Genomic DNA, 25930 nt, shown 5'->3' with positions numbered 1-25930 from the left:
GAAATGTAGAAACATTTTTTTTTCTGGAGCTTGTACAGCAAAGGTTTCTGGATTTTACATAAGGTGTAAGTAGTGAAAATCTACTAACCAACATTTTCATAGGAGGAATCTTTACAAGTCACCTTTTTGATAACGCAGGTGAACTGCTGCTATTAAAACTGAGCAAATAATGAACACAAATTCATCCATTATCACAGTTCAATGGTCTACAAATCCAGCTAATAAAACCACTAACAGTACTTTGTTCATGTTCTTGATTTTTCTCTTAATATCTGAGAAGACCTCTGACTTGGGAAACTCACCACTACTTTTGTTGTTCAGATATCCTTCATTTTAAGGGATGGCACTTTTAAAAGTGCTTTTATTTAAAATATTTATATTCCACTTTTTCTGACAACAGGAATCACTGAAAAACAGTTTCAATGCATATGCTACGTAAACACCAAGAGAGAGTAAAATCATCACAATCAGTAAATACATAGCACAACAGAAACCATAATTATCAGGACCAGCAAAGAAGAAAAATAGCAAACTATGCTGAGGTCCTTCTGAACAGCCTTGCAGTTTTTTCTAAACTCTGAAAGCGATGACTCCGCTTGTACTTCTTCTGGTAGCCCATTCCCACAGATTGGGGCTGACAGAAAAAAGCCTAAGTACACGCAGAAACAATCCTCACCTCCCTTGGCATAGGGACAACCAGCACCCTTGCCCTGCCATGATGAACGCAGTGCTTGAGGGCTCATAAAGGCCTTCTAATCAGATGTTGCATAGTCATGATCATACTGATATGTGCCAGTTTGTTTTCATTTACAAGAATACCAGAGATCCACAGTTTCTTGTATAGTGTATTTCAAAAAATCACTGTTGGCATCCTAATACAGAATTTACAAGGCACTGTGGGTAGCTTGGTGATCCATGTGCAATATAGGCTGCATTGGATTCTCGGTTTGTAAAAGGAGGATGAAGTCCTGCCTTGTTTCCAGACCCTGGCATTTCAAATGAGGTGACACCAGCTTGAATTCACACAGAAAATAAGTTTATTTTGATATAAGTCTGATATTACATTAGGTACATTACAAATAAGATTTCTTTTTTAAACTTAACCGTTAAATCTTTAGTTAAATAAAATAAGATCTTCATTAAGATGCTGCCTTAAGTTTCACTGCACTTTCCTTTGCAAGGCTTCCACTATAGGCTTCGTCAGCATGACTTGCACACAGCAGAACTCTCATCCCACAAGCCCTTCAAAAACTAACACTGAAGCCCCTTCCAACTTTTAAAGCCGGCAAGGGGATGCAAGTCTGGCAGCTCATCTGAGACACGTTGGATTTAAAAATAAACTCTGACTGATGTCCACAGAGCTGACATCCAAGTTAAGATTGTAGGCTCTTGACCTGTTTATAAAACCCCAATGTCAAATCACAGATTCATATCAGAAAAAAAAATACCAAGGGCAGCAACCAATTAGGGAGTGTCAGTTGGTTTGTAAAACATTTTCAAACATATTTCACAGTGGAGGAATGTTCTTGGCAAAATCGGATGTGCGTGGGATTTTTTGGAAAGGTCTGACCCTATTAAAAACCTGAATTTTCCTACATAGGCTCTCTGTATTCCCTCAGCCATGGTTGAATATTACATCTGAACAAAACCATGGTCAAGGGCTAGCTGCAAAGCAGGATGCAAAACCTTACTTGGTCATTGGTTTATGAAACTACCCACTCAAACCACTGTCATAGCGGTTTCCCTCCTTTCCATTTGCAAGGTGACCTACAGGTGTTGTTGGTATCTGCCTTAGACACACACCCTAATTGGACAGAGCTAAGCATGGTATGTTGTATCATGGTTTTACTTGCCTGTGATCTTAACTAGACAGTAGTTAATGCTAACCATAGTTGAGCATTTTGACTGTACTAGGCCACAATGGAATAGGGAATGGAGTGGGGAAATGTAACCCCCAAATGCTCCTTCCATGTAACATGAAAAACTCCATTGTTAATGGTATTCTGTGCAAACATACTGGGGTAATATATTACACAACCACAACTTTTGAGGTACGGAGCTGTAAAAGAAATATATACATCTATGCATACAGACGTGCATGCAATCAATTTACAAACTGATCAATCCTCAAACTGACAGATGGGTGTAAAGTGAGAATAAACAAAGGACAAAACACATCAACAAGCTTTACAAAATAAACCAAGTCTGCAGTTTCAAAATAATCCTTAATATAAGGTATATGGTTCTATTTAATATGCTTGAAAAGAAGATTTTTTTAAAAAACCCACAAGCCTGTATCCAATCCAGTGGTGTTGAAATACTTAACTGTCTTGCAAATCAAGAAAAAGTATTCATAGGTTAAACAAATGGGCCACATATAGCTTAAACACAAGAACCTTAATTCACGAGTGATTTTAATGGAAAAATCTTTGTTCATTTCAGTGTGGCTTGCATGGGAACCCTAATAATAAGCAGAGAGCCCGTGTTTCCTTCCAACACTATATAAAAGAACTGCAGTAATTACACTCTTCCTCTGCCTGTTGACAAGTAAAAGCTTAACTAATGCTTACGCCAAGGAACGCAGCACATTTTTGCTTCTGAATCCAGGTCATGCCCTCTGATGGCTCAGTGAATTATAATCCATAATGCTCCCAGGGTAATGTAGCATGACCTAGCACTTTGCCATCATACTTCTTCCCTTACAACTGATATACAGGGAAGTTCCAAAAAACGATGCCTTGACAAACACCACGTTGGTGCTTCTAAGATTGTATATAGTCCAGCTTATCAGGGAATGCCGACACTGCTTGGGTTTGTGGGATGGGGATGCAGGCAAGGAGGACAGCTTGATTTTGGAAGCAAACATATCTTCTCCCTCAGAATGAGTTTCACTCCATAAATAAGGCTTGGTCCACACAGATTGAATTTTTTTTTCAAACCAAGAAGTGACATAGTTGAGGTTCTAGAAGACTGATATTGTATAAATCAGAAAAGAAAACATCACATAAGATTATCTCGAGATATCGGTTTTCTCTTCCAGGTTGCCATTTCCTAACTACCTCAAATTCCCTGAGACCAAACCTGGGATTCACTACCAAGGAACCTAAGAAACTGACAATAACGAGGACGCCCACAGGAGATACAAATAAGCTGAGAGTATTTTCTGACACCCACAGAAGCACCTTTTAAACAATGTTCATTTAAATATGGGTGAAATCACAGAATTCAAAAGGGCACTTCCTTCCGAATGCTGGGATGATCCACCATCGAGGGTGGATTTTCAATGCCTGCTAGGGCTGCTATTTGCTGCCATAGCTCTGTGCAAATTGAGAGCATGCCTGGAACTGCCCACAACTTCAGTATAGCTACACATGGCAGGGGGACATCAGAATCAGTGGGAAGGTTCATCCTCCAAGGAACAACAACTAAGGTCCATATAAGTGTTTTTAAACTGTGGATCACCACTGGATTTCTCAACATTTGCTTAATGATTCTTGAAATAGCATTTTGCTCACTCAGGAAACTCCATCTAAGGCAGCCCTTTTGTCTTCAGAAAGTAAATGTTACGTGCTTCCTTCACTGAAGAAAATGGAATAGAGTCCCAGATTCAAGGAAACATCAGCTACCACGGAATCCTGGCAAACAAGGTAACGTAGAGGAGGCTGAAAGTGACAATGTATTTAAAGCTGCCATCCTAAGCATACTTATTAGGGAATGTGGAATTCAATTCCAAGAGCAAACATTCAGGATTATTTATCAAATGTTAGATACCCAATTTAGCATATTTCAGATGCAGTCAAAATTATTAAATACCAGAACCATAATGTCACTACGAGCATATGAAGTCAATAACTGTCTCATCTTCACATCTGTTTTGTCTGCTGTAAAGATTTGTCTAAATTATTTTGCTCCTATAGGAAATTTAGGAAAAATGTAAAGCTGTGATTCTGCCTGTAATTTTAATGTACTAGAATGCACATAAAGTTAATTCTCCAATATCAGCAGATTGGATAACCTTCAAAATAACCTATACTCACAGGGTTTATGTATTCATTAGATTTTATACCGTAAACAGTACTTAAATAAGTTACTGCTTAAAATAATAATGGAAACAGCCTATTAGGAAGGACCTCACACAATACTCAAAAACTGCTAACTGACCGTTCTTTTGACTGTATTGGCATGGGATTTAAGCACAGAAATTACTAGATTCTCTCAAGTTGGAGCTTATCCTAGAAACGTGATTTGGATCTGATCTGAAAAGATATAGAACAGCCTCCTCCAACTGGTGCCAGTTGCATGACTCACAAGCCTATCAGTTTCATGATTCCTTTTCACATGCATCACACAACCGCTAAGTACAGGTTACACAAAAATTAAGTGAAAAGTTGCACACGAAACAGCCATACCCAGAGAACCAGATTCTCAAGCACAGAGAAGGTTTTCCTATGGTCAGCTAGGGAAAGACTCTTTAAGCAGTTGCAGGGCATTGTGTTTCAGAGGCATCAAAATTCTGCACTGTGGATTTTTGAATCAAGGATAATGGATCACAAAGTCACTACAGAAACTTTTACTATGCAATCCTATGCAGTTACACCAGTCCAAGCCCAGTGATTTCAATGGCCTTAGACTGGAGTAACTCTGCAGAGGATTACACTATTTGTAAAACCAAATTCCATACCTTTTACCACAGTAAGTTGCTTTGCTGAAAAGATCAGGTGAGGCATCCTATTATACTTGAAAGTGGCATTCAATGGGATGACATGATTTACCCCCTGGGAGACTGATATTATTGTATACTGCAAAGCATATGGGATAGCACCCTTTCCCATGTTATTATTAAATATTAAATATCTATCACAGATCTACTGAAGTCAAACCAAACACTTCCCAGGAACCAAGCATACCATTTCTCAGAACTCCCTATTAAATTTCGATCCTCAAAAGTGCCCATATGCATTTTTATGTATGGTCCCCTAAAATAAGATCCCTTCTGTTCCAATGTTCTTCTTTCCAAAATCTACCTCTCATGCATCTGGCCTGGAACAGGAGATCTCCAGCCTCTTAACTCTTGTCCCTCCTAGACAGTATTGCACCATTCCAACCGTAGTTCACAGCTGCAATTCACTGACCAACCAGTCAGCAAAAAAATTCAAAGGCACAAGACTTAACCTTCAGGAGGGTTTCCCTGATCCACCTGCACAGGCAGCAGCATTGAAAGTTAACACAATTGCTCCTCTCTCAAAATAACCAACACTCTGCTTAGCCAGTAAAACAGAAATATTCTTTAAATATATACTGAGCACAATTCTGTAAGTTTCACACTCGTCCTTCAATTTTTAAAGGATGTGTGCGAGACGCTGAATCACATTAAATGAATCCAGGACTCTACAGCAGCTTCAGTTGCTTAATTACTTTGGGTACTCTTCTGAAGTACCAAAACAACAGAATGCTAGGAAATATCCCAAGTATTAAATGCATTATGTATACAACATAATTCATTTAGAGCCAATGTTTAATTTGTTAGGACTGGTACAGTTGTCAATTTTCCTCACTGCTTTGATATAATATATTAATGCCATAATAGGAACGCTGATCCTCTGGTGCCAGACTTCTTTATCCAAACATACTTTATCAGGAATCTACCTAGCCAAGTCATTTTTTTGAAAAATACCAAGTTCCCTCAAGCTTTTATGTGGAAGTGATAAAACTGTTACTTTTTCCTTTCCATTCCACACAGATGACATCTAAATACGGAACGATGTAGTCATAGTATTCATTCCACCCATGAGATTAAAAGGTTTAATGCATCTGAATGCCTTTGAGATTTCTTTAAACATTTTTATGTACACAAAAGGTTCCATTCCCCCCACAAGTATTTACATGGCAAGTATTTCAGAAGGAGAATTGCTACGTCTACATCTCTACAAGGGTAGCAGCCCATCTGAATGGCTTCTTCCCTGCAGAAAAAGTTCACAGAAGCTTGGGGAGTAAAACTTAAAATGACAATTCAGTGATGTAAACAAACCATGTCCTACATTTTAGACTAAGTAAAGAGGCTATTAATGATACCAGTATTTCAGCATACGGTTTTTGGAAACAGCTACACAGTAGAGTTTTACATCCCCCTCTCTTTTCAGATTTTATGACTGAATAGTATTTTCTCAGTGTACAGATTTGTTTTTATACATAGAGGAAGCAGGTACTTCAAGCAGGACAGGCAAAAATTGTTGCTCATCCTCCTCGATAGATACTGGTCAATCGTTCCAGCTCTTTGCAGTTGTCCATGGAAATGGCTTCTGCTTTCCTCCGAAGACGTTCATCCCGGTACACTTTTGCCGCATATAATAAATCTGTTTCTTTAAAAACAAAAACAAAGTGTTAGAGACTAACAGTAACTCACGCTGGTAACCTATAGCTTTCAAGGTATGCCAGTACTTTAATTACAATGCTTCTGCTAGATTTTCCCCACTGGACCGCCACCTACAACAGTAAGTTGTAAATAATTCAAAACTGTGATTCTGCCGTGGTGTAAACTTTGCCACCCCATGTCCCTTTTCATCAAGCACGGTGCTACCGGGGTGCCTGGCCACCTACCCAGAATAACACACATAGACACATTTAGATGCACCCACATCTTCACCATTCCAGAGATGCCATGTGGCTTTCACTCTTTTTTTTGTAACAATAAATAACATTTCTAGGGTGCACTTCAATAATTCAAATCACAGGATGGGAGGGGCAGGGCAGGAGGATTGAAACAACCTTTTTAATACCATCAAAATTACAGCTGAGTTATGCTGACCCTGTAGAGCAGTGGTGGCGAACCTTTGGCACTCCAGATGTTATGGACTACAATTCCCATCAGCCTCTGCCAGCAAATGCTGTAGAGTTTTCATGGCACGAAACACTTGGAGGTGGTTTGCCTTTGCCTGCCTCTGCATCACCCTGGTATTCCTTGGAAGTCGCCCATCCAAATACTAGCCAGGGTCAGGGTTGAGAGTGTGTGTGACAGTGTGTAACAGACTTCCCTCTGTGATACACCTCTGAAGATGCCAGCCACAGATGCAGGCAAAACGTTAGGAACAAGATCTACCAGACCACGGCCACACAGCCCGGAAAACCCACCACAACCAGTTTAAAAATTACATTAAAATCCCCCCAATAATCCAGAACCTTTTCACTTATATCTGCAAAAGCTCTCGACACCACTCATCAATTTAACTTACTTTGTTGCCTCTCTTTCCAACAGTTATTTCGAATATTGGACACGTAGTCCTCTTCCACACCCTTTTCCACTTTTTGTAGCGATGCTCCTTTGTATTCACTTTTAAAGTCCTTGTTGACATAATAAGCGACACCCAGATTTTCTGTCTGCATCTGAATGGTCTGACCCGAACTCCTGCAAAGAGACACAGGTGCTTTGTCAGCCTTTGGGAATATCCCAGTGGTGCAGTCAGTCAGTAAAAACAAGCTTGCAGCAATGTAGTTCTTATTAGGAGCTTTATCTATGCCACACAGGAAGAAGAATAAACATTTCTCTTTTTTACCACCAAGACGTAAGGGGAGGGGGAGCAGCACAAAACCTGGAGAGTCAGTTTCTTTTGGCAAAAACAGCAAAAGGTTTCCTTTTGAAAACCTGACTTGGAAAGGAAAAGCAGGGAAAAACAAGGTGACCTCGGCAAAGCTAGTACATCTTGCTTCTGGCAAGTTTGTTAAGGACAATGCTGCTGCATCTACCATGGGTGTCCCTGGATGGTGGAGCTGAGCAAACAGGCTCACGGCACGCTTCTTCAACCATACAGCCACGAGAGTCAGGAAAATGCCACGGTCACCATTAAATCCAATACAGCATGTTAGTAGTGTCGGATATTAGAACCCAAAGTTCCGTTGCTAATAAAAACTTTTAGATGTAAGAGGTACGAATAAATATAGGGTTTATTTAGCGGCAGCAAAATAACAACCGTAGCAATTCAGAAGGTCAGAAGCAATGAGCAAAAATAAGTTTTCATCTTCAGTAGTAGTTTACAGAAAGACAAAAATACATCATTGATTACATCCTTTTAGGGCTCTTCCCAGCTCATGCAAAACATGTAAAATCCAAATCATACACTGCATGACTAAAAAAGAAGTTGGGACTTTAAGGAAGAAAATTTATTATTTTAACGTTAGGTCACCTTATCCCATGTATCTCGTGCTGTCTTCTGATATGCTAAGCCAGTAACCATAAAGAATAACAAATCACATTATATATCATCCTTCTCTCTTTATCAATGGCTCTAGGAAAAGGTGGGGAGGAGAGAAAGTAGCATATCCAAACATTCCCAAAACATTTTTGAGAAGTTATGATGAATGCAGTTTCTTCCTCCCGCTCCCCTATCGCGCATTCATGACATTTGCCACGATAGGTAGTCTTAGTACAGTAGCTGTTTGCTAGTATCTTTACTTACTAGGAGAAAGGGGAAAGTATATTCACAGTTCATTGCTTCTTATACTAAACTCTGGCTATGAAATGTTAGAGATATATACCGTATATACTCGAGTATAAGCCAACCTGGATATAAGCCGAGGCACATAATTACCACACAAACCTGGGAAACTCATTGACTAGAGTATAAGCCTTCGAGCTTGACTCGGTAGCAACTAAAAACAGAAGATTTGGGAGCAAGATGAGATAGAGTTGCTTAACAGAGCTTGCATTAGGGATGAGCAGCTTTCCAGCACTCTAGGAACACAAATGAACCACTGTTTTCCTCCAAATGTTCTGGGATTCATATCCATGCCAACCTAAACTTTGTCTTCAGCAACATCAGTATTTGGCAGTAAACTACTGTATGAAGAACTTTATTAATCTAGAATGCAACGCACCAATAACCCTTAGAAGAGAAATGCCTCGGTTTCTTTTAACACACACACACACACAACCTAGTTGCAATGCTATGCATGCTGTCCTTATAGCTTGTTTTTACGGCTCTCTGGTGAGTTAGAAAAAAAGCAGCAACATGCTTACCAGATCCCCACAGCAGCCCCAGCTCTGGCCGCCATCTTGGAATTACTGTATAAACTCGAGTATAAGCCGAGGGGGGCTTTTTCAGCATTAAAAATGTGCTGAAAAAGTTGGCTTATACTCCACTATATACTGTAAATAAATAAACATAATATGCATTTTCCAAAATGCTGCCACACTAGCTGCAAAAGCAACTGTCTCCTTGTGGCTTCTGTGACTGACTTCCAGTAAAGCCTTTCATGTAACTAGCTTGCCATATGACTTGGTTTCCCTTATCTCAATGAAGCAGGTATTGGATGTGTCTGAATAGCTACTACTAATTAAACTTTCAATATCCTGGAGGTCCACAGAACAAATATTAATCTAGCTCTATTTCTGGCAATATCAGATAGTTGTAGGTAGATGACAATCAATATTTTATTTGCTGTATTAGCTAGGATCAGATTGTCTGACTAATCACTGCCATAATGCCAATTTATCACTTCTGGGTAGCCTTGAAGGCAGTCTGAAGTTATCTATTGCAGTCTGAAGTTATCTAAGACAGTTCAGGAGCCATGCTACACTGCCCTAGCATGCATCGATAATCTAGCAGTCACTACAGCACAGAACAAGTAACCACTAGCTTGAGGCAAACAAATAGTGCTGTTTCGACCTTTGTTTTCTCCCCACATCTCCATTTTCAGAATTTATATTTAGAATACCTTTTAAATAAGACTCTGTAATCCTTGGGGGATTAGAAAAAGTATTGCTAGTTTCACTTCCTTGTTTAAATTGTTCAGGTCTCATCGCTGCTAAATTAAAACGACGTATTTTTATCTGGTTATATTTATATGCTGCTAAATTGAACCATTCGACACACTTTCAAAGGCATTTTGTCATTTTAATGTTAGTGATGGTCACTTGTCTAATTGTTTTTATGTTTATTTTCTCTTTATTTTGTACACTGCCTTGAGACATTTATCTCTATAGAAAGAAAAATGTAGACCAGGCCAAAATAAACACAAAATAAACTAGAATCAAATGTGTTTTTTAAAATCTCTTCCTGCATCTGCATTCTTATAGGCATGTTACGAGTCATAGTAATTAAGAACTCTTTTGTAAAGAAATGGAGGTATGCCCGAAGGTTAGAAATTAGAGAACAGAAATTCTTGGCAGAACCGAAGTCAAGAGTTGTAATTCAACAGGAATAAACTTGAATAACAATCCAGTACTTAGGATCAGGTACACAATACAAGAGCATGTCTTCCTTTTGGATTTTTTCATGTCGAAAATGTGGATAAGGGGAAATTATTCAAAGTCTAGCCTGATGGAAGCAAAATGAAGTTTCTACAATACACAAGACTGAAAATGCAGAAACTACAGAGGTATTTTCAAAAAATGTCAGAGTTCATTAAACACATGTAACTAAGACCACTGTACTTACGATCTTGGGTATAAGGAATATGGAGGGTTAGACACCATCAGCTGGCTCAACAAAGAGACGAGAATCAACACAATGATTGGCATCAGCTGAATAAACATAGAGAAGCCGCCCTGGAGAATGAAACATTAACCGGACATGAAATCATAAAGTTTTGGTTAGAAAACATCTAGGTATCCCCTGCTGCCCTCAAGCAAGAAAGATTGGAATCTAAGCAATCTCTGATAGACATCCATCCACTCTGTTTGGAAAGCCACAGTAGTATAGCGATTAAAAGCAGTAGACTCTAATCTGGAAAAGTTGGGTTTCTACCTCCACATGAAGCTTGATGGGTGACCTTAGGCCAGTCATAGTTCTCTCAGAACTCTCTCAGCCCCACCTACCTCACAAGGTGCTTGTTGTAGGAAGAGAAAGAGACTGTGACTGTAAGCTGCTCTGAGTCTCCTTAAGATAGAGAAAAGTGGAGTATGAAAACCAACTCTTCTTCTTTTCTCCTTGGAAGCTTTCAAAGAAAGATTCTGAAAACTCTTTGAGTCAACTTATTCCATTTATTTTCTGCTCTCTCGTAGTGCTTACAGTTTAAACCCATTCTGACTATCTAATAACATGTCTATCTTACACCTCCTGCAAGAAGCTCCAGGCAGCATGCATCTTTACTCTTTCCACATTTCATCCTCGCAAGAATCCTGTGAGGCTGAGTGGGTGTGGTCCATGTTCACCCACAGTTTTATGTGAAAGCAGGGATTTGGACCCAAGCCTCTTCTATCCTAATCCCACAGTCTCACCGGAATACATACAGTCTCTGGTTCTCTCATTGCTTTGTGTTTTATCTTCAATGAAAAAAAGAGAAGAGTTTGAATTTATACCCCACCTTTCTCTCCTGGAAGGAGACTCAAGTTGGCTTACAAACTCCTTTCCCTTCCTTTCCCCACACTTACCTTGTGAGGGAGATGGAGCTAAGAAAGTTCTGAACGAACTGTGACTAGCCCAAGGTCATCCAGCAGGTATGTAGGAGTGGGAAAACAAATCCAGTTCACCAGATAAGAGTCGGCTGCTCATGTGGAGCAGTGGGGAAATCAAACCCAGTTCTTCAGATTAGAGTCCACCTACTCTTAACCACTATACCATACACTAATATTGCTGTTCTTTTTGAACAGGGCCATGACTATTTAACCAGTTCAGCTCTACCAAGATCGTTCTTTCAGGCCAAATGAGAGTTGTAGTGAGGAGTGGAATGACAGAATCCAGTCCCTGATTGAAAGTGGAACATGCCAAGAGTGTGAAATATCAACAATATTAACAAACGAAGCTGGCATTTTATCACTGGCTACGGTCATTTGACTGGAGCTACCCAACAGCAGGACCCGTTGATTGATTAGTTTTATGTCAGGGAATACTACTCTCTGCCAGAAAACATAAACCCAAGTAAGTTTTGGTGAGGACAAACATACATCACCCCTCTCTTCCTCTCTCTCATGTCCGCTATGACGATGCTGATTCTGATGACTGTAGCCAGACCGCCCGTTAGAAAATGAATGCACGTTACCTACAGAAAACGGGGAGGAGAAGAGAAGAGTATTCTAAAGGTATATTGAAAATACACATGTAGAAAATATGGAAGAGGAACCCTGATGCTCAGGTGGAGACCATCAAATATACAATACATCCCACAGAGTGGTACAAATAATATCTTGCCTTTTAAAAACAAACAAAATCGACCCTTGGCCTTATTCACATGTCAGCTATATGCCAATCATTCAGGCAAAACCTTTTATTAGATTATTGGCTGCGGATGGAGATAAACTTTCAAGCTTCGCAAACCTGTCCTTCAAGTCTGGAATAGGAAAACCAATTCCAATTATAGCTGCCAACAGACCTGGAGAAAAATGTCCTGCCTCTTTAATAGAGGCTTAGTGGGATGTTGTTTGCCTCCGTGCTGTGAACTATTCAATTGCACATTTCCACACTTTAAACCGCTGTAAAGGGACATTTTCTCCAGACTAGCTGACAACCTAATTCTGAACAATATATATACACAGTATCATTAAATGGCTCAGCAGAGTTCTACTGGCACTGTTAAATACCTGGAAGGGAGCAAACAATAGGTATTGTTACCATATTTATATGTATATCAACAATATTAACAAACGAAGCTGGCATGTGTTTTGCATTAGAATACAAATGTGTTTTGCATTAGAATACAAATGTAGTAGGGATTTCAAAATGAGCTCTTCAATAAATATTAGGACATATTAAGGACAGAAGAAGGGAACTAAGTAGTAAATGGTGGGATGACAAGGGAATAAGGGGATTCTGTTACAAACGATAAGGGTTAGTTGCTTCAGCTGATGAATACCTGTTGGAAATGCTCCTCCAAAAAACATGTTGAATAGGTCCTCTGGAGTAATGTCTGCTTCACAACCCCTGTGGAAATTAAATCTACCATTGCTGGGATGACTGCAGGGCTCTTCACTACCTGTGAGTTCATACTGTTTCCGTTTTTCTGGATTACTTAACACAGCATATGCGTTTCCAATCTCTGAAATGCAGGGTGGAGGGGAGAGAAGAGAAAAATAATCACTTGAGGTATGTATATGGTAGTAGCAAATATAAAGTAAACAAGCAATACACAGTAGCATTAGTCCACAGACATGCATCGGGGCTACGTAATATGCACTGAGCCGCACATCTAAAATGACATTAGCCATCATATCAAAAAATGGTAGTGTGGGACTGCATGCTATATTTGCTTGAAAGGAACCAGTTATTACCTTCTATCCCTTCCTTGTCACACATGAATATATAAAATACTTATTACCTTGGTAATAAGGCAAACAGGTATCACAACACAAGGAAGAAAAATCATTTGGATTTATACCCCTTTCTCTCCTGTAAGGAGACTCAAAGGGGCATACAAGCTCCTTTCCCTTCCTCTTCCCACAACAGACACCTTGAGAGAGAATTCTGAAAGAAATGTGACTAGCCTAAGGTCACTGAGCAAGAATGTAGGAGTAGGGAAACAAAATTTGTTTACCAGATAAGAGTCTGCTGCTCATGTGAAGGAGTGGAGAATCAAAACCGGTTCTCCAGATTAGAGTCCACCTGCTCTTAACCACTACACCACGCTGGCTCTCAAGGATACTTGAGTTATTTTTTCTATCACAGTGTGCCTGCGATATCCGACCTGCCACAGCTCAATTTACTTTTGAAATTCCCCTCAAGAATTTCCCCTCAGGCAGGAAACAATATGCATGGGAGGAGGAATGCTGCTATTCAAAACAAAATTTCAAACCTTCCCTGTGCATGTAGAACTATTCTGAATGGTACTGGATCACCATACAGTCTTAATAGGGATGGGAACCATTAATCCCTCTATACGAGGACACTAGTAAGACTTTGGGAAGAAAAACTGCAGGTGCGGTTTCTTTTGTTCAGGCTTCAAGTTGTTTTATGATTCATATTAACAGTTGGATATCAAAGTGTTCACAGGAGTAATCTTAGACTCAATTTGTTGTTACAGTGATGAGAATCAAGACAAGTTGGACAGCGCACATTTTCTCCCCTACAAGAGAAGTATAAAATATTACTTTTAAAAGCTTCTGTTGCTCCTGGGGCATGATTTTTATCAGGATGAAACTTCAGAGCAAGCTTTCGATAAGATTTCTTCAAGTCTTCTTCACAAGCATCTTTGGACACTCCAAGGACTTCATAGTAATTTTTACATTTCTTTATACTGCAAGGGAGAATAAGGGAACTTGGGTGAATGGCATTAATGAAGTTCATTGGTTATGATTTTCAAACATATGAAAAAGGGCTCAATCTTACACTCTACCTAATAGAGTTAGTACCACTATTTTACTCTTCATGCATATTTTGCCCATTGTATCAAACATCTTTCCAGTTCAGCAGAACTCTTCACAAAATCTTCATTATTAATATGCAAAAGAATAACAGTCTTAAAAAATTAACCATTTTTTAAAAGAGCTAAGTGGATCTGAATACCAGTGATGAGGGAAGAAACCACTCTTACTTTCTGCAATAACTGGTAATTGAAAACACGTTTAACTGTGTGTATGTTGATCAATATATTATCTCCTAACATCCACTAAAATTAAAGTGCTTCAAAACTAATAGATTCAAGGTAATGCCAGGTCAATGATGTAACAATTAAGAAAGAGATGGCTTTAGACACTTGAGAATTCCAAGGAAAAGCTCCAGGGACAGAGGGCACAATTGTACTTATCAAAAATCATGGCTGATCACAAGCCAGACTCTCAAATCTTCCTCTAAACCACCGTTTCCTTTTAATTCATAGACAGTTCTGCAATTTAAGCCAGCATTTCTTATCTCACAGCCACATACTTTGGCAAACGCAATGTTGATTAATAAAACAAGAGATCACTGAGGTGTCCCAGTCGAAGATACGATACCTGCTACAGTGGAAAAATCACCAGAGCTTTCCTTTGCAAAAAGGAAACTGGAAGAGATCAGTAACTAGTAGGTGCAGACCACTTAGGTCAGGGGTCTTCAAACTATGGCCCTCCAGATGTTCATGGACTACAATTCCCATCAGCCCCCGCCAGCATGGCCAAGTGGTAGGGCTCATGGGAATTGTAGTCTATGAATACCTGGAGGGCCATAGTTTGAAGACCCCTGACTTAGCTAAATGGCTTTGGAAGTAAATTGCTTTTTGGATGAAAATCATAAAGGAAAAATAAAATGGAATTACTTACTGATTGGGGGGAAGAACTAGTCAATTTGTCAAGCTAGTTCATTTGGATCCACAGATTTGGGATCTATCATGGAATGAGTCTGAATATTTTGCAGCAAACAAGCAAGCCCAGCAGCTCTAAGACTTCGAACAAGCACAGCTGTAATGCAGGAAGATGCTGTGGCTTATTCTCCCTCACATCAGCAGCTGTGCAAAATTAAAGAAGACTCTGTGTTTCTCTTTAACAAGATGAAGTTGTAGATGCAGCTGGGACCACCAGCATCACAGCAAAGTTTTCACATCTGCTGGTACGCTCCCCACCCCACCCCTGCCAGACCCCTCTGCTCAACAAAATGAGCAACCTTCTGCTTTGCCTCTCACACAACTCCTGCGTGATCACTAGGTACTTATGCAACCAGTATAGAATTATTGCAACTTGCCGTGGTCCCAACAGAGACAAACTGTCACTGAGCAACACTCTACTGCAGTAGTCTGATAGCTTGCTGGTGAGCAGAATCTCTTGTGTATAGCAGGGTGCTTGTTTATTATTTCTCTCTAGCACACAAGAGTTTATATCAGTACAAATAAGGTTGGGGAAGTCTAAAGAGGGAATCTGATGGAGGGCAGGGGGGAGGGGTTTTTCTTTTAACCCCTACAGTGATCTCTATCTCCCTTTTATTATTGTTATTTGGTTGACTAGTTTAGGGGGTCAAGATGTAAGATTATAAAATTACTGGAATCTATACATTACTATAACTTATTTACCATGGGATAACCTGAATCCAGATATTAATGTGAAAACAATGTAAGTTTAATGTATTGTTGAAGGCTTTCACGGCTGGATTCAACTAGTTGTGGTGGGTTTTCCGGGCTGTGTGGCTGTGGTCTGGTAGATCTACTATTCCCAAGAGATATTGTCAAAAGAAAAGCAGCGGGTTCAGCTCAAAGGAGTTTCTAATACGGCATTCAAAAATCTAGCTCTCGTTTCAAACATTTCGGTTGCTGCCGTATCGTCCCAGTGATTGGCCTAATGTCTTCTCAAGGGAACTGACTTGACATTCTAACCTAAATCCTTAAAGCACTGAACTGCATCACGTCAGAGTGGGTGCTTCTTTGTATCTGCTTTCCTGGATTCCCAGGCTACAACATTGGTCCTATCAAAGGAATGAGCAGTTTACTTAAAGCAATACCTCTGCACGCCTTCCACTTGATCTTTGGTGTAAGTCTTCCCAATTTCACCCGCAGCGGATGCACTACTGTCCTTCATGCCATTGGGTTTACTCTGATCGTTGCCACTCGCTGGCTTGCGACAGTAAGCGCCGCCCCCAGCTGCACTCCCATTCTTTATGATTGCTTCCAACAACACTGCAAAGAAAAAGGGCATAAGTTACATATTCATACATAATCATACATAAGGGGTAGCCGTTCATACATAATCATACATACATAAGGGGTAGCCGTTGATAGTCTGTTGCAGCAAACTAAAAATCTAATGGCAAGGACTAACACAAATTGGCTGTTGGGGCCATGGTCTGGTAGTTGCAGCTCCTAATGTTTTGCCCGCAGATGTGGGTGAAATGTTAGGTACTGAAACCACCAGACTGCAACCACACAGTCCTGAAAACCCACAACAGCCAGTTGATTCTGGCCATTAAAGCCTCTGGCAACAACTAACACAAATTATTTCACCTTATAGGAAAATTATTTTATTTCAGTTTGGTTAAAAACAAACAAACCCAGAAACTTATACTGGAATCTTTCAGGTGCCACTAGACTTATGTTTTACATTCATAGAATGTATGCTGTGGAAAAGCCACGTGAAAGGTCTTAATCATAAAAGTACATCATTTCAGCGGAGGTACAAGGAAAGAAAGCACAGGTCCCATCACACAAGAAAATTGTACTTACACAGTTTGCAGTCATTTCCTAACATTATTATTATTTTGCAGTCCGCAGACATTTCCTAACTATATTATTATATAGTTAATATTCTATTTATTCTGTATTTTGTGTATTTTATTGTTTGTTGTTTAGCTGTTGTGCACCACCCAGAGCCCTTCGGGGGAGGGGCAGTATATAAATTTAATAACAAACAAACAAACAAACAACGGCACATTTGGCCTACACTGAAATTTACTGTTCTGGTGGTGATAAAAAGATGCAAGGCACATGTACAGGCAATTGTTGAGATCTTGTCCATTTGTAAGTTGGCACCTGTAGAAAGTGCTGCTCAGATGGGTTGGAGAGATCTGTACTCAGAAGGATAATGGTACCCGAGACTGGGAATGAGGTCTGCTTCAGGCATGACAACTCTTTTCAACTCAGTTCCACTTCTGCTGTTTAAACCAAACCAATCAGAGCATTTCCATAATATTGCCAGGATATAATCAAGATAATGATAAACAACTGCTGATATTTGTATCTTAGATATGCTGTGAAAGAGTGGTTCAGAAGGATGTCAAAATATCTGATTCTCAATGTGGATACTTAAATCCAGATGCTGGGGCAACGAACAGACAAGACAGAGGTTTCTATGAAGCGAAAATATACCCCAGGTATTGCCAACTCTCAAGACTTGGTTTCTGCCAGTGAAAGGCAGGGGGAGCAAGCAAAGTTCTTTCCAGTACTAGTTTGGCTCTGAAGAAAGTTGAAGACACTTAGTTGGAGATGGTGGGCAGAAGAGGAAGGTTGTTTGGTGGATGGAACGGAGAGAAGGAAGCGAGAAAGCTTGAAAATATGGGGGCTGCCTGGAGAAGGGAAAGAGGAAATAGTTTGGAGAAAGGGTCCCCTCGCAGGTTCCTCACCATACAACTGGGTCCAAATCTGGCAGCCGGTTCCATGCAACTGATCCATAGGGGAAAATGTGATATCCCCAGCAAATTTTTGCAGCTACTTAATATATAATTTATCCTGCTCTCATGCACTGTCTTCTACTTATGCAATACCATGTTCTGTACTGTTTAAACATATTTATAATACTTTTTGTTTTGTTTCCAAATTTCAGTACTCCTGCTCCAACTGCGTTGCTTGTTAAGACATCAAGTCCTATCAATTGACTTATACTGTGTTGTGTGACATGGTCTCAGTGAGAAAGACAGACTACAAATAAATGAAATAAAGACATAAAATAGAATTAAGCTGTGCCCAAGAAAAGAACATCCGTGCTCAGCAAGTTGAAACTGTTTCCATCACAAAAAGGAGGAAAGAATTATGCTGATGGATTAAGCTGTGTCAACTTTCTGTCCTCTCTTTGTTACTTAATACCTATTGTGCATAATACCTATTGTGCCGGGACTGGACATTTTTTTAATTAGACCAATCACCAGTGAAGAGAATACAAGAAGAACAGCTCATTCCTAAGCCCTGGATGCTGACGTATCACTGACACCGGTGCACTGCCAGGGCAGCTGGTTTTCACCCTATATTCTCTGAACAGAGAAACAAAATGCAACAAGAACTTCAGCTTGAAGAAGGAAGAGGAGGAGTTTGGATTTATATTCCCCTTTCTCTCCTGTAGGAGACTCAAAGGGGCTCACAATCTCCTTTCCCTTCCCCCCCACTCATAACAAACAACCTGTGAGATAGGTGGGGCTGAGAGAGCTCCAAAGAGCTTTGACTAACCCAGATGGCACGTGTTGGAGTGAATGAGCTAATCTGGTTCATCAGATAAGCCTCCACAGCTCAAGTGGCAGAGCAGGGAAGATGACAGTATGGCAATGGCACTGCGGTTCAGAGCGGCACTAGAACCCACTAGTCATGCCTATCCATCGTGTTCCTCTGCCAGCAGATAGGGAAGCAGCCAGCCAATGCCCAGGGAGGCTGCCACACTTCCCTGATGCCATCAGGCTCCCGGCCAACAATGGAAGGAAAACATACAACAGAGCACTTTCCATTGAAAAGAGGAGTGTGGCATCCCCAACAAGAGCTAAGGAAGTATTAGTCCTGGGAAGTTTAAAGATCAATCTTCAAAGCTCCCAGGACTGATACTTCCTTAGCTCTTATTGGGGATGCCACAGTCCTCCCTTCAATGGAAAGTGCCTTGTTGTATGTGGCCATGTGACTGAACGATTCACAGGGAAAGAAGCAAAGCTACACCGACCGTATCAGACACTTCCACGGCACATATATCTAAGGAAACAACACCCTCCACAGAAAGCCCACAGTTTGTCCCAGGAAAGGTCTGGGGTGGGAGGACAATGTGTTAAGGAGCAGCTTTCTGCGAGGTGAGGAAGACACAAATATATAAGGACATCAACAAAATAACACGTATCTGAGGATTAAAAAAAATCTCCCACATGCCTTGCTGGGGGAAAGCGCTCATTTGAGAGAGTGAAAGGTTTGGATCCTAACAAGGGGGTACACTCCAGAATATGTGAAGCAACTCCAATGGACATGGGAATTTAATCTGCCATTTGTACATTATTTAGGTGGTGACACAAAGGAGCTACAACATAAATTTATGGCAAACTTGGCTTCTCACCATAATTTTCAATGTGCACTCACCATTTTAGCGGCACAGAAAAAAACAAATCTCCTCCACTGTGCCAATGAATCAGAAATGTCAACTACAACAGTGCACAGGCACAGATATGTCTTTTTATCATGAATTATACTGAATCTACACACCAGAGCTTCATACCTCCTCACCCCAATACAGGCTAAATATGGTTATAGCCATGGTGATTGCAGGCCGAAGAACACAACTGAGAACATCTGGGGTGTCTCAAATCTTAGTGAAGAATGAAATACAAAATGGATTTGCTGGAAAGTGGAGTGGGCACATCAGAAGGAAACAGAGAGAACAGGTTTGTGCCAGCGTTTCCTAACATGGTGCCCATGGGTGCTATGGCATTTGCATTCCCTTCCCCAAATGCCTGCCACATTCTTTAGGAAACTAGGTAGGGCCATTATGAAAGGAGCTTGAATACAAATGCAGGGACTTTTAAATTGTATCCTCCCCACAGGTCACTGGAGAAGGAGCCAAGAACCCATAATCAGGACCTACAGATCAGCAGTAAGGTGGTGGCGGCTATGGAGACTACACCAATCCTTTCTTCCCACTGGTCGTCTTCCTCTGTGTGCATGTTATCCATTTTGGACTTCTTTTCTTTGTGTTTACATTCATCACCTTTCCTTGTGTTTGTATGTTTGTTCCAACCTCCTGTGGCAGTCATTTTATAGTCATCAGTGACACAAAACCCACATGAAATATAACGGCGGTTCCATTCTTTTAGCAGGTTGCCTAAATGGTGGTCAACCAACTGATGTAGCATTTCTGGCTTAGAAGAGTAGAAACAGTCATGTTTCCGATACTAAAAATTGGCAACGCAAACTGCCTTCAAGAACCAAGGTTCAATTTTAGCCCTCAATGTGTGAAGTTGATGGACCAGATTTTAAGAGCTTTGCAGTGCAATATTAAGCAGACTTCAATGGACTAAGGAGACTAGAACTCTGCTTTGAACTGCACTGTTCATTAAAATCCACCCCTGTAAAATGTTTACAGAACATTCTCTAAGAATGTAAGAGATGGGAAGCATTAGAGGGAAAACCTGGAAATTTTAAAGGAAAATCTATTGTGTTTTTCATTTTGTTTCAATTTTTCTAGTAGAAAAACTGGAAAATGTCGGAGAGCACTGAAAAAAATTCCTATGAAACATTTTCTTCTGGAATGAGTGAAACGTTTAAGACAAGGCTTTATTCATTCAAAATGAAAATGTTAATATAAGCCAGTCTACCACATTAATGGCAATTCCTGCGTATACATTTATTTATTTACTTCATTTATATATTCCACTTTTCTCCACAATGGGAACCCAAAGTGACCTACAGCATTCTCCTTTTTTGCCTCATATCTACATACCATATCTTCAAGACTAGGACTATACTGTAAATGTGAATAATGTAGGCAACATTAAACCCACTTTAATTAGCTTGATGATAATGCAATTTTAAAAAATCCCCCACGGCTTCAAATTTTTTTAGCAATTTTACTTCACCAGCAGAAAGCTCAGTTTATCATGTGACTGCAATACCTAGTAATGCTTATTTCTCGTCGCATTTTCAGCAAGGTAGAGACAGACTCAGTGCAATATGATATCTGCAGGCCTACTGTTCTCTTCTATAATCAATACTTTCAGAGTGTTTTTTTCGCAGTCAGGACTCAATATTAATATGAAAGAGGTGACTGTTGGCCATCAGGCACCTCACTGAATGTAGGCCTCAGATCTGGGCATCACATGCATGCCAGAAACATGTCTATACAACGTTGTGTTGTTTAGAGTCCCTCCTGTTTTTTTTTAAATTGTGGCTGCAGGGGGCATGTGAAAATAATGCTAGGTAGTAGGAGAAGTTGGGAAATGATTAAGAAGCACTGGTCCAGCCGGCAACTTTGGAGGGCCTCTTCGCAAACCTAATAGAACAGGTAGCGCCTTTTACCCCAGTGCCTACCGATTTATTAGCCTAGTGGTGTTATCTACATCATTTTACACAATCAAACAGAAACACCAAGAATATACCTTAAAAATTACTCTTGGGTTTTAATTTAAAGTTGCGCTTCCTGCTGAAGACTGTCTACTGCTCTAGCGATGCAAAATGCACCAAAGTAAACAGCAGTTTCGACCAACAGCATCGTCACCAGAACGAAAGCAACTGATCAGAATCAGCCCTTTGGGTCAGCTTACAATGCAGTCTTTCAGAAGGGAACATATGCCATACAATTATATTCCTTTTGGATAAACTGGTCATTGGATCATTCAAGATGGAGACCTGCAGACGGGCGAGACAGTAGCTTATTAGTTGACAAATTTTGATGAGTGGGAGACTAGTTGATGAGCAGTTCTGCTTTGCAGCAGAGAATTAGATTGAGTAACTCTTTGGTCTAATCTAGATTTACAATGCAGAGCATGATTCAGTGGTTAAGAGGAGTGGACTCTAACCTGGAGGACCAGATTAGATTCCCCACTCCTCCCTGCTGGGCCAGGACAGAGTTCTCTCAGAACTCTCTCAGTCCATGCTGAGGCAGACTGCCACAAGTCAACTGTGACTTGACAGCATGTTCGCGCATACACAAACACAGCATGTTCGCGCATACACAAACACAGAAAGAGATACAATGAGGTAAGATATCCGGATATAATGCAGTGGTGCATTTCAACATTAAGTTTTGATTCCACAGTACAAGTAGGATTACAAGCGCCCCTTTCTTCAAAAATATCTTCTGAGAGTATTTCAAGAAGCACCTTGAAATTAAATTGATAGGATGACTATACAGAAACTAAAAAGAGTTAGGAAGTTAGAAATGAAAAGGAAGTTAGAATAATTAGGAAGTTAGCAATGGAAAGGGAACTGAAATAGACAGAAAATGGAAGTTGGGGAAAGAACTGTAAGACTAGAGCTATATATATTTCCACAATCATACTATGGAAGTAATTTCTGGTGAAATCAGCATCTTGAGGATTTAACTTTTCACTAAAGAAGCAAGTTTCTAGTCCTAGGATGAAAATGTATGCATGGCAAGTTGAGCAGAGCATTCAGCATGGATCTTGTTCTTTCCCATAAAGACAGAATCAAAATGATTTAGCATATAAATACAAATTTAACCAAAATGCATAATTTACACAGGCCTTCCTTAGCTGAATTATGGCCCTGGATCCACCAAAGCATTTCTGCAGACAGAAACAGGTCACACACCTTTTCAACCTTCCCTCTCCTGCTGTATTCAAAATGCTCCTTTAAATGCTATGAATGGGGGGCAGAGAACAACCAAAAAACAGCATTTTAATAGGTATTTGAGCTGCCACTGGTGGGGAATAGTGAGTGGTACCTTGTGAGCTGGTGGATACCACTATTCTTTCCACACACTCTCCTAATTACAGACTCTGGAGGAAGTTGGTAATCTCTACCAAAATGTTTAACCCTTTCCTTGGTCCAAGGTAAGGACTTAAGAAAATGATTTGTGATGTCACTGGTTCAAATCTCATTGCAAAGTCAAATTTACTACTTTTCACTTGCTCTCTCACTATATGGCAAGTAGTATACTGGCTTATGTAAGTATGATAAAAATGTAAAGTATTTATCATTAAATGAATTTATTATAAAACATTATTCCCTCACAAAAAAACAAATTCTGAGCCAGACAAACTAGTTTCTTCATTATCGCTGTGCCCCAAAATCAAGTTTGAAAATTTCAACAATCATAATTTAAATCTTACCACAACAGCTACAAACTTTTTGCATTCAGGTATTAAAACAGAAAACTAAAGATACAGAATAGTTGACCCAATATACTTGCTCAAAATCCAGCCCATATCTACAGCAAGAATGAAAAAGGCTGCCAGAATAATAAAGCACTTTGCAAGAATACTAATTAGCACTACCACAATTAAGCAGCAACATAACGTTTCATTATCAAGGAACGGTGAGAGCTGTTATAACCAAGGGACTAAGCCCTGAAGTAGCAAGACTCAACCCAGGTCTGAACTTGCACAAAGAAACCACAGTGCCAGTATACCTTACAGGGTTGATATAATCCCCAGCAAGACAAGGTGTGTGCTTTGAACACTCTACTGAACTGTCTAAAAGTTAAGTACAGTGGGCCTTTGGTTTTCATCGATTTTTTCAGTGAAAAATTTGTCTCGGTTTTCATCGATTTGCCTCGGTTTTCATCCATTTGCAGTAAGGTTGCAGGAGTTTGTGGAGAAAAATCACACGGACAAAGCTGTTGCAGGCCGTGTCTGCAACTTGTTTAATGACAATGTCTTGCCCCATTTCAGACAAATCTCAAAGAGGTGTCAGAAACAGACCTCTTTGGACAGCTTTCTGGTGCGACATTTGGTCCACTGGCTCTGAAGCTGGTCCTAGTGTTATTGTTTGTTACTGTTTTCAGCATTAAACACTATGTTTATTCACCAAAAATGTGTTTTGGAGTGCCTAGAACGGATTAATTGGATTTACATTGATTCCTATGGAAAAGTTTGCCTCCGTTTTCATAGATTCTTTTCGGACGGATCACCAACGAAAACCGAGGTTCCACTGTAGTATCATTTTCACCGAAAAACCTAACATGTAGATTGTTATTGTCAGAAACTATCATTACATAGCCACTGCCAGTGGAGTGCTGTACAGTGTTACCCGCCAGCCCAAACACATTGATTTTAATGGGAGTGGATCTCCACTGGATTGCGCTGTGGGTCTGCACTGGATCGGGGTGGTTCAAATTTCACTTCGGTCCCAAACTCAGTATATGGGCTTGGCAAGCTGCTCCCTTTGGGCCTCAGCCTCCCCCGTGTGCAATATGGGGATAAGAAGATGGGCCTACCTTGAAAAGTCTGCCCTGGATTGGACTGGTTCAAATTTCACTTCAGCCACAAACCCACTAGACGGTTTTAGGCAAGCTACTCGCTCTGGGCCTCAGTCCTCTATCTACAGTTTGGGGATAAGAAGTCGGCCCTACCTAGCAGAGTGGGCAGGCTGCTTTAGGGATCAGTGTGGTAAGGAGTAAAGCTGTTTAACCATTTCACGGAGTGGGAGCCATGTCAGGCCTGGCGCAGGCAAAACAACCGAGTCTCACAATGAAGAGGTGAGTGTCTTTAAGGTCACCCGAGGCTCTGGGCTCTCTTGGGCTGCGCGCTCGGTTACGAGCCTGGGGGCTGATCATCGAGGGAGGCGTCCCCATCCGTCCTCCCGCACCATCCCCTGCACAGGGCGACCAGGGCGCTTCTCCGCCCGCTCTGCTCACCTTTGGCGGTCTCGGTCGGGTAGAGCTTCTGGGCCTTGTGGAGGAAGCGCAGCGCCCGCTCCCTGTCGCCGGCCTCCAGGGCCTCCCGGGCGATGCCGATGCATTTCTCCGCCTCGTCGCGGTTCCCTTCCATGGGCTTCTCCCGCCTCCGCCTCCGCCCGCCGCAACGCAGGGAAAAGGGGCCTGACGGGGCCAGAGCGGAGCGGCCAACCCCGCGGGCGCCTCCGAAGGGACCGGGAAGGGCTGACTCGGATGGGCGGCGGCGGCTCACCTCTCGGCCTCCGGCTCACTCCGTGCCGTCCAGGCAGCGGCCGTCCCAGCCGCCCCTTCGCTTCATGGTGGCCGCGACCGCCTCGGGAAACACGGGGCCGGCAAGGCCCAGCAGAACCGCCACCGCTCTCGCTTCCGGGCACAGGCTGCAACCGGTGGCCGGGACGGCTCTACGCATGCGCGGGGCGGCTCGGCGGGCAAGTAAACCCTACGCATGCGCAAGACTGCTCGGCTGACAAGTCGTGGATGATGAAAGGTCCACAATGGGAACAGGTTTCGCCATCGCTTGGAAATGCCCTTTGGTGGCGTCAGAAGAGGCAATGCAGGCGCTTTGCAGAAAGTTAATCCCACACTATTACAAACGGTGCACTCTACACATGGCAAAGGTATCTGTTCTTTCACCCGTCAGTTTAATGGAAATTGCCTGTCCCGATTTATTCTGCAGACCCTGTGACCACTTGGGATTTCCCCGACTTTTATGCACCCCTTGCACAAATAAATGCAGGGGAGTTAGGTGCTTTAGATTAACACACGTGTGTTTAAGATGAACACTTTGGAAGAAATCTATTAAATGCTGCAGGGTGGAGTTCTCCACTGCAAGATTTTCTTTTTCTATGCACTAGTCTATGGTATGGTTGTTGCTCAGTGGAATACTTTTTAATAAGAGTACATTTTTCTCTTCATATTTTTGGGAGATGTCAATTTGGGTATTATATAGAGGCCTCTAGTTCAGCAGGCAGCAAGACCACTTCTAGTTCTAACTTTAGAAGACAACACAAGTGTTCA

At 41.1% G+C, this 25930-nt stretch overlaps 1 protein-coding gene across 2 annotated transcripts; it reads right to left on the bottom strand.

Moving 5' to 3' along the window:
* Positions 1-1014: 1014 nt before the first annotated feature.
* DNAJB14 (DnaJ heat shock protein family (Hsp40) member B14) lies at positions 1015-25307 on the bottom strand. 2 transcript variants are annotated; one of them, XM_048508954.1, is made up of 8 exons: positions 24875-25307; positions 16329-16503; positions 14015-14160; positions 12784-12966; positions 11879-11973; positions 10431-10540; positions 7230-7402; positions 1015-6359 (listed from the first exon to the last, which is right to left on the bottom strand). In XM_048508954.1, the coding sequence occupies exons 1-8, from the start codon at positions 25005-25007 to the stop codon at positions 6235-6237; spliced, it is 1140 nt and encodes a 379-aa protein (XP_048364911.1). In that variant the 5' UTR covers positions 25008-25307; the 3' UTR covers positions 1015-6234. The 2 variants fall into 2 exon arrangements, with proteins under 2 accessions (XP_048364911.1, XP_048364912.1); XM_048508955.1 differs by having other exon boundaries at positions 25146-25307.
* Positions 25308-25930: the final 623 nt, after the last annotated feature.

The sequence above is a fragment of the Sphaerodactylus townsendi genome, linkage group LG10 (assembly GCF_021028975.2).
Source record: "Sphaerodactylus townsendi isolate TG3544 linkage group LG10, MPM_Stown_v2.3, whole genome shotgun sequence".
Classification (NCBI taxonomy): domain Eukaryota; kingdom Metazoa; phylum Chordata; class Lepidosauria; order Squamata; family Sphaerodactylidae; genus Sphaerodactylus; species Sphaerodactylus townsendi.
The sequence above is the reverse complement of the archived record's forward strand: the minus strand, read 5'-3'. Positions and strand labels throughout refer to the sequence as shown.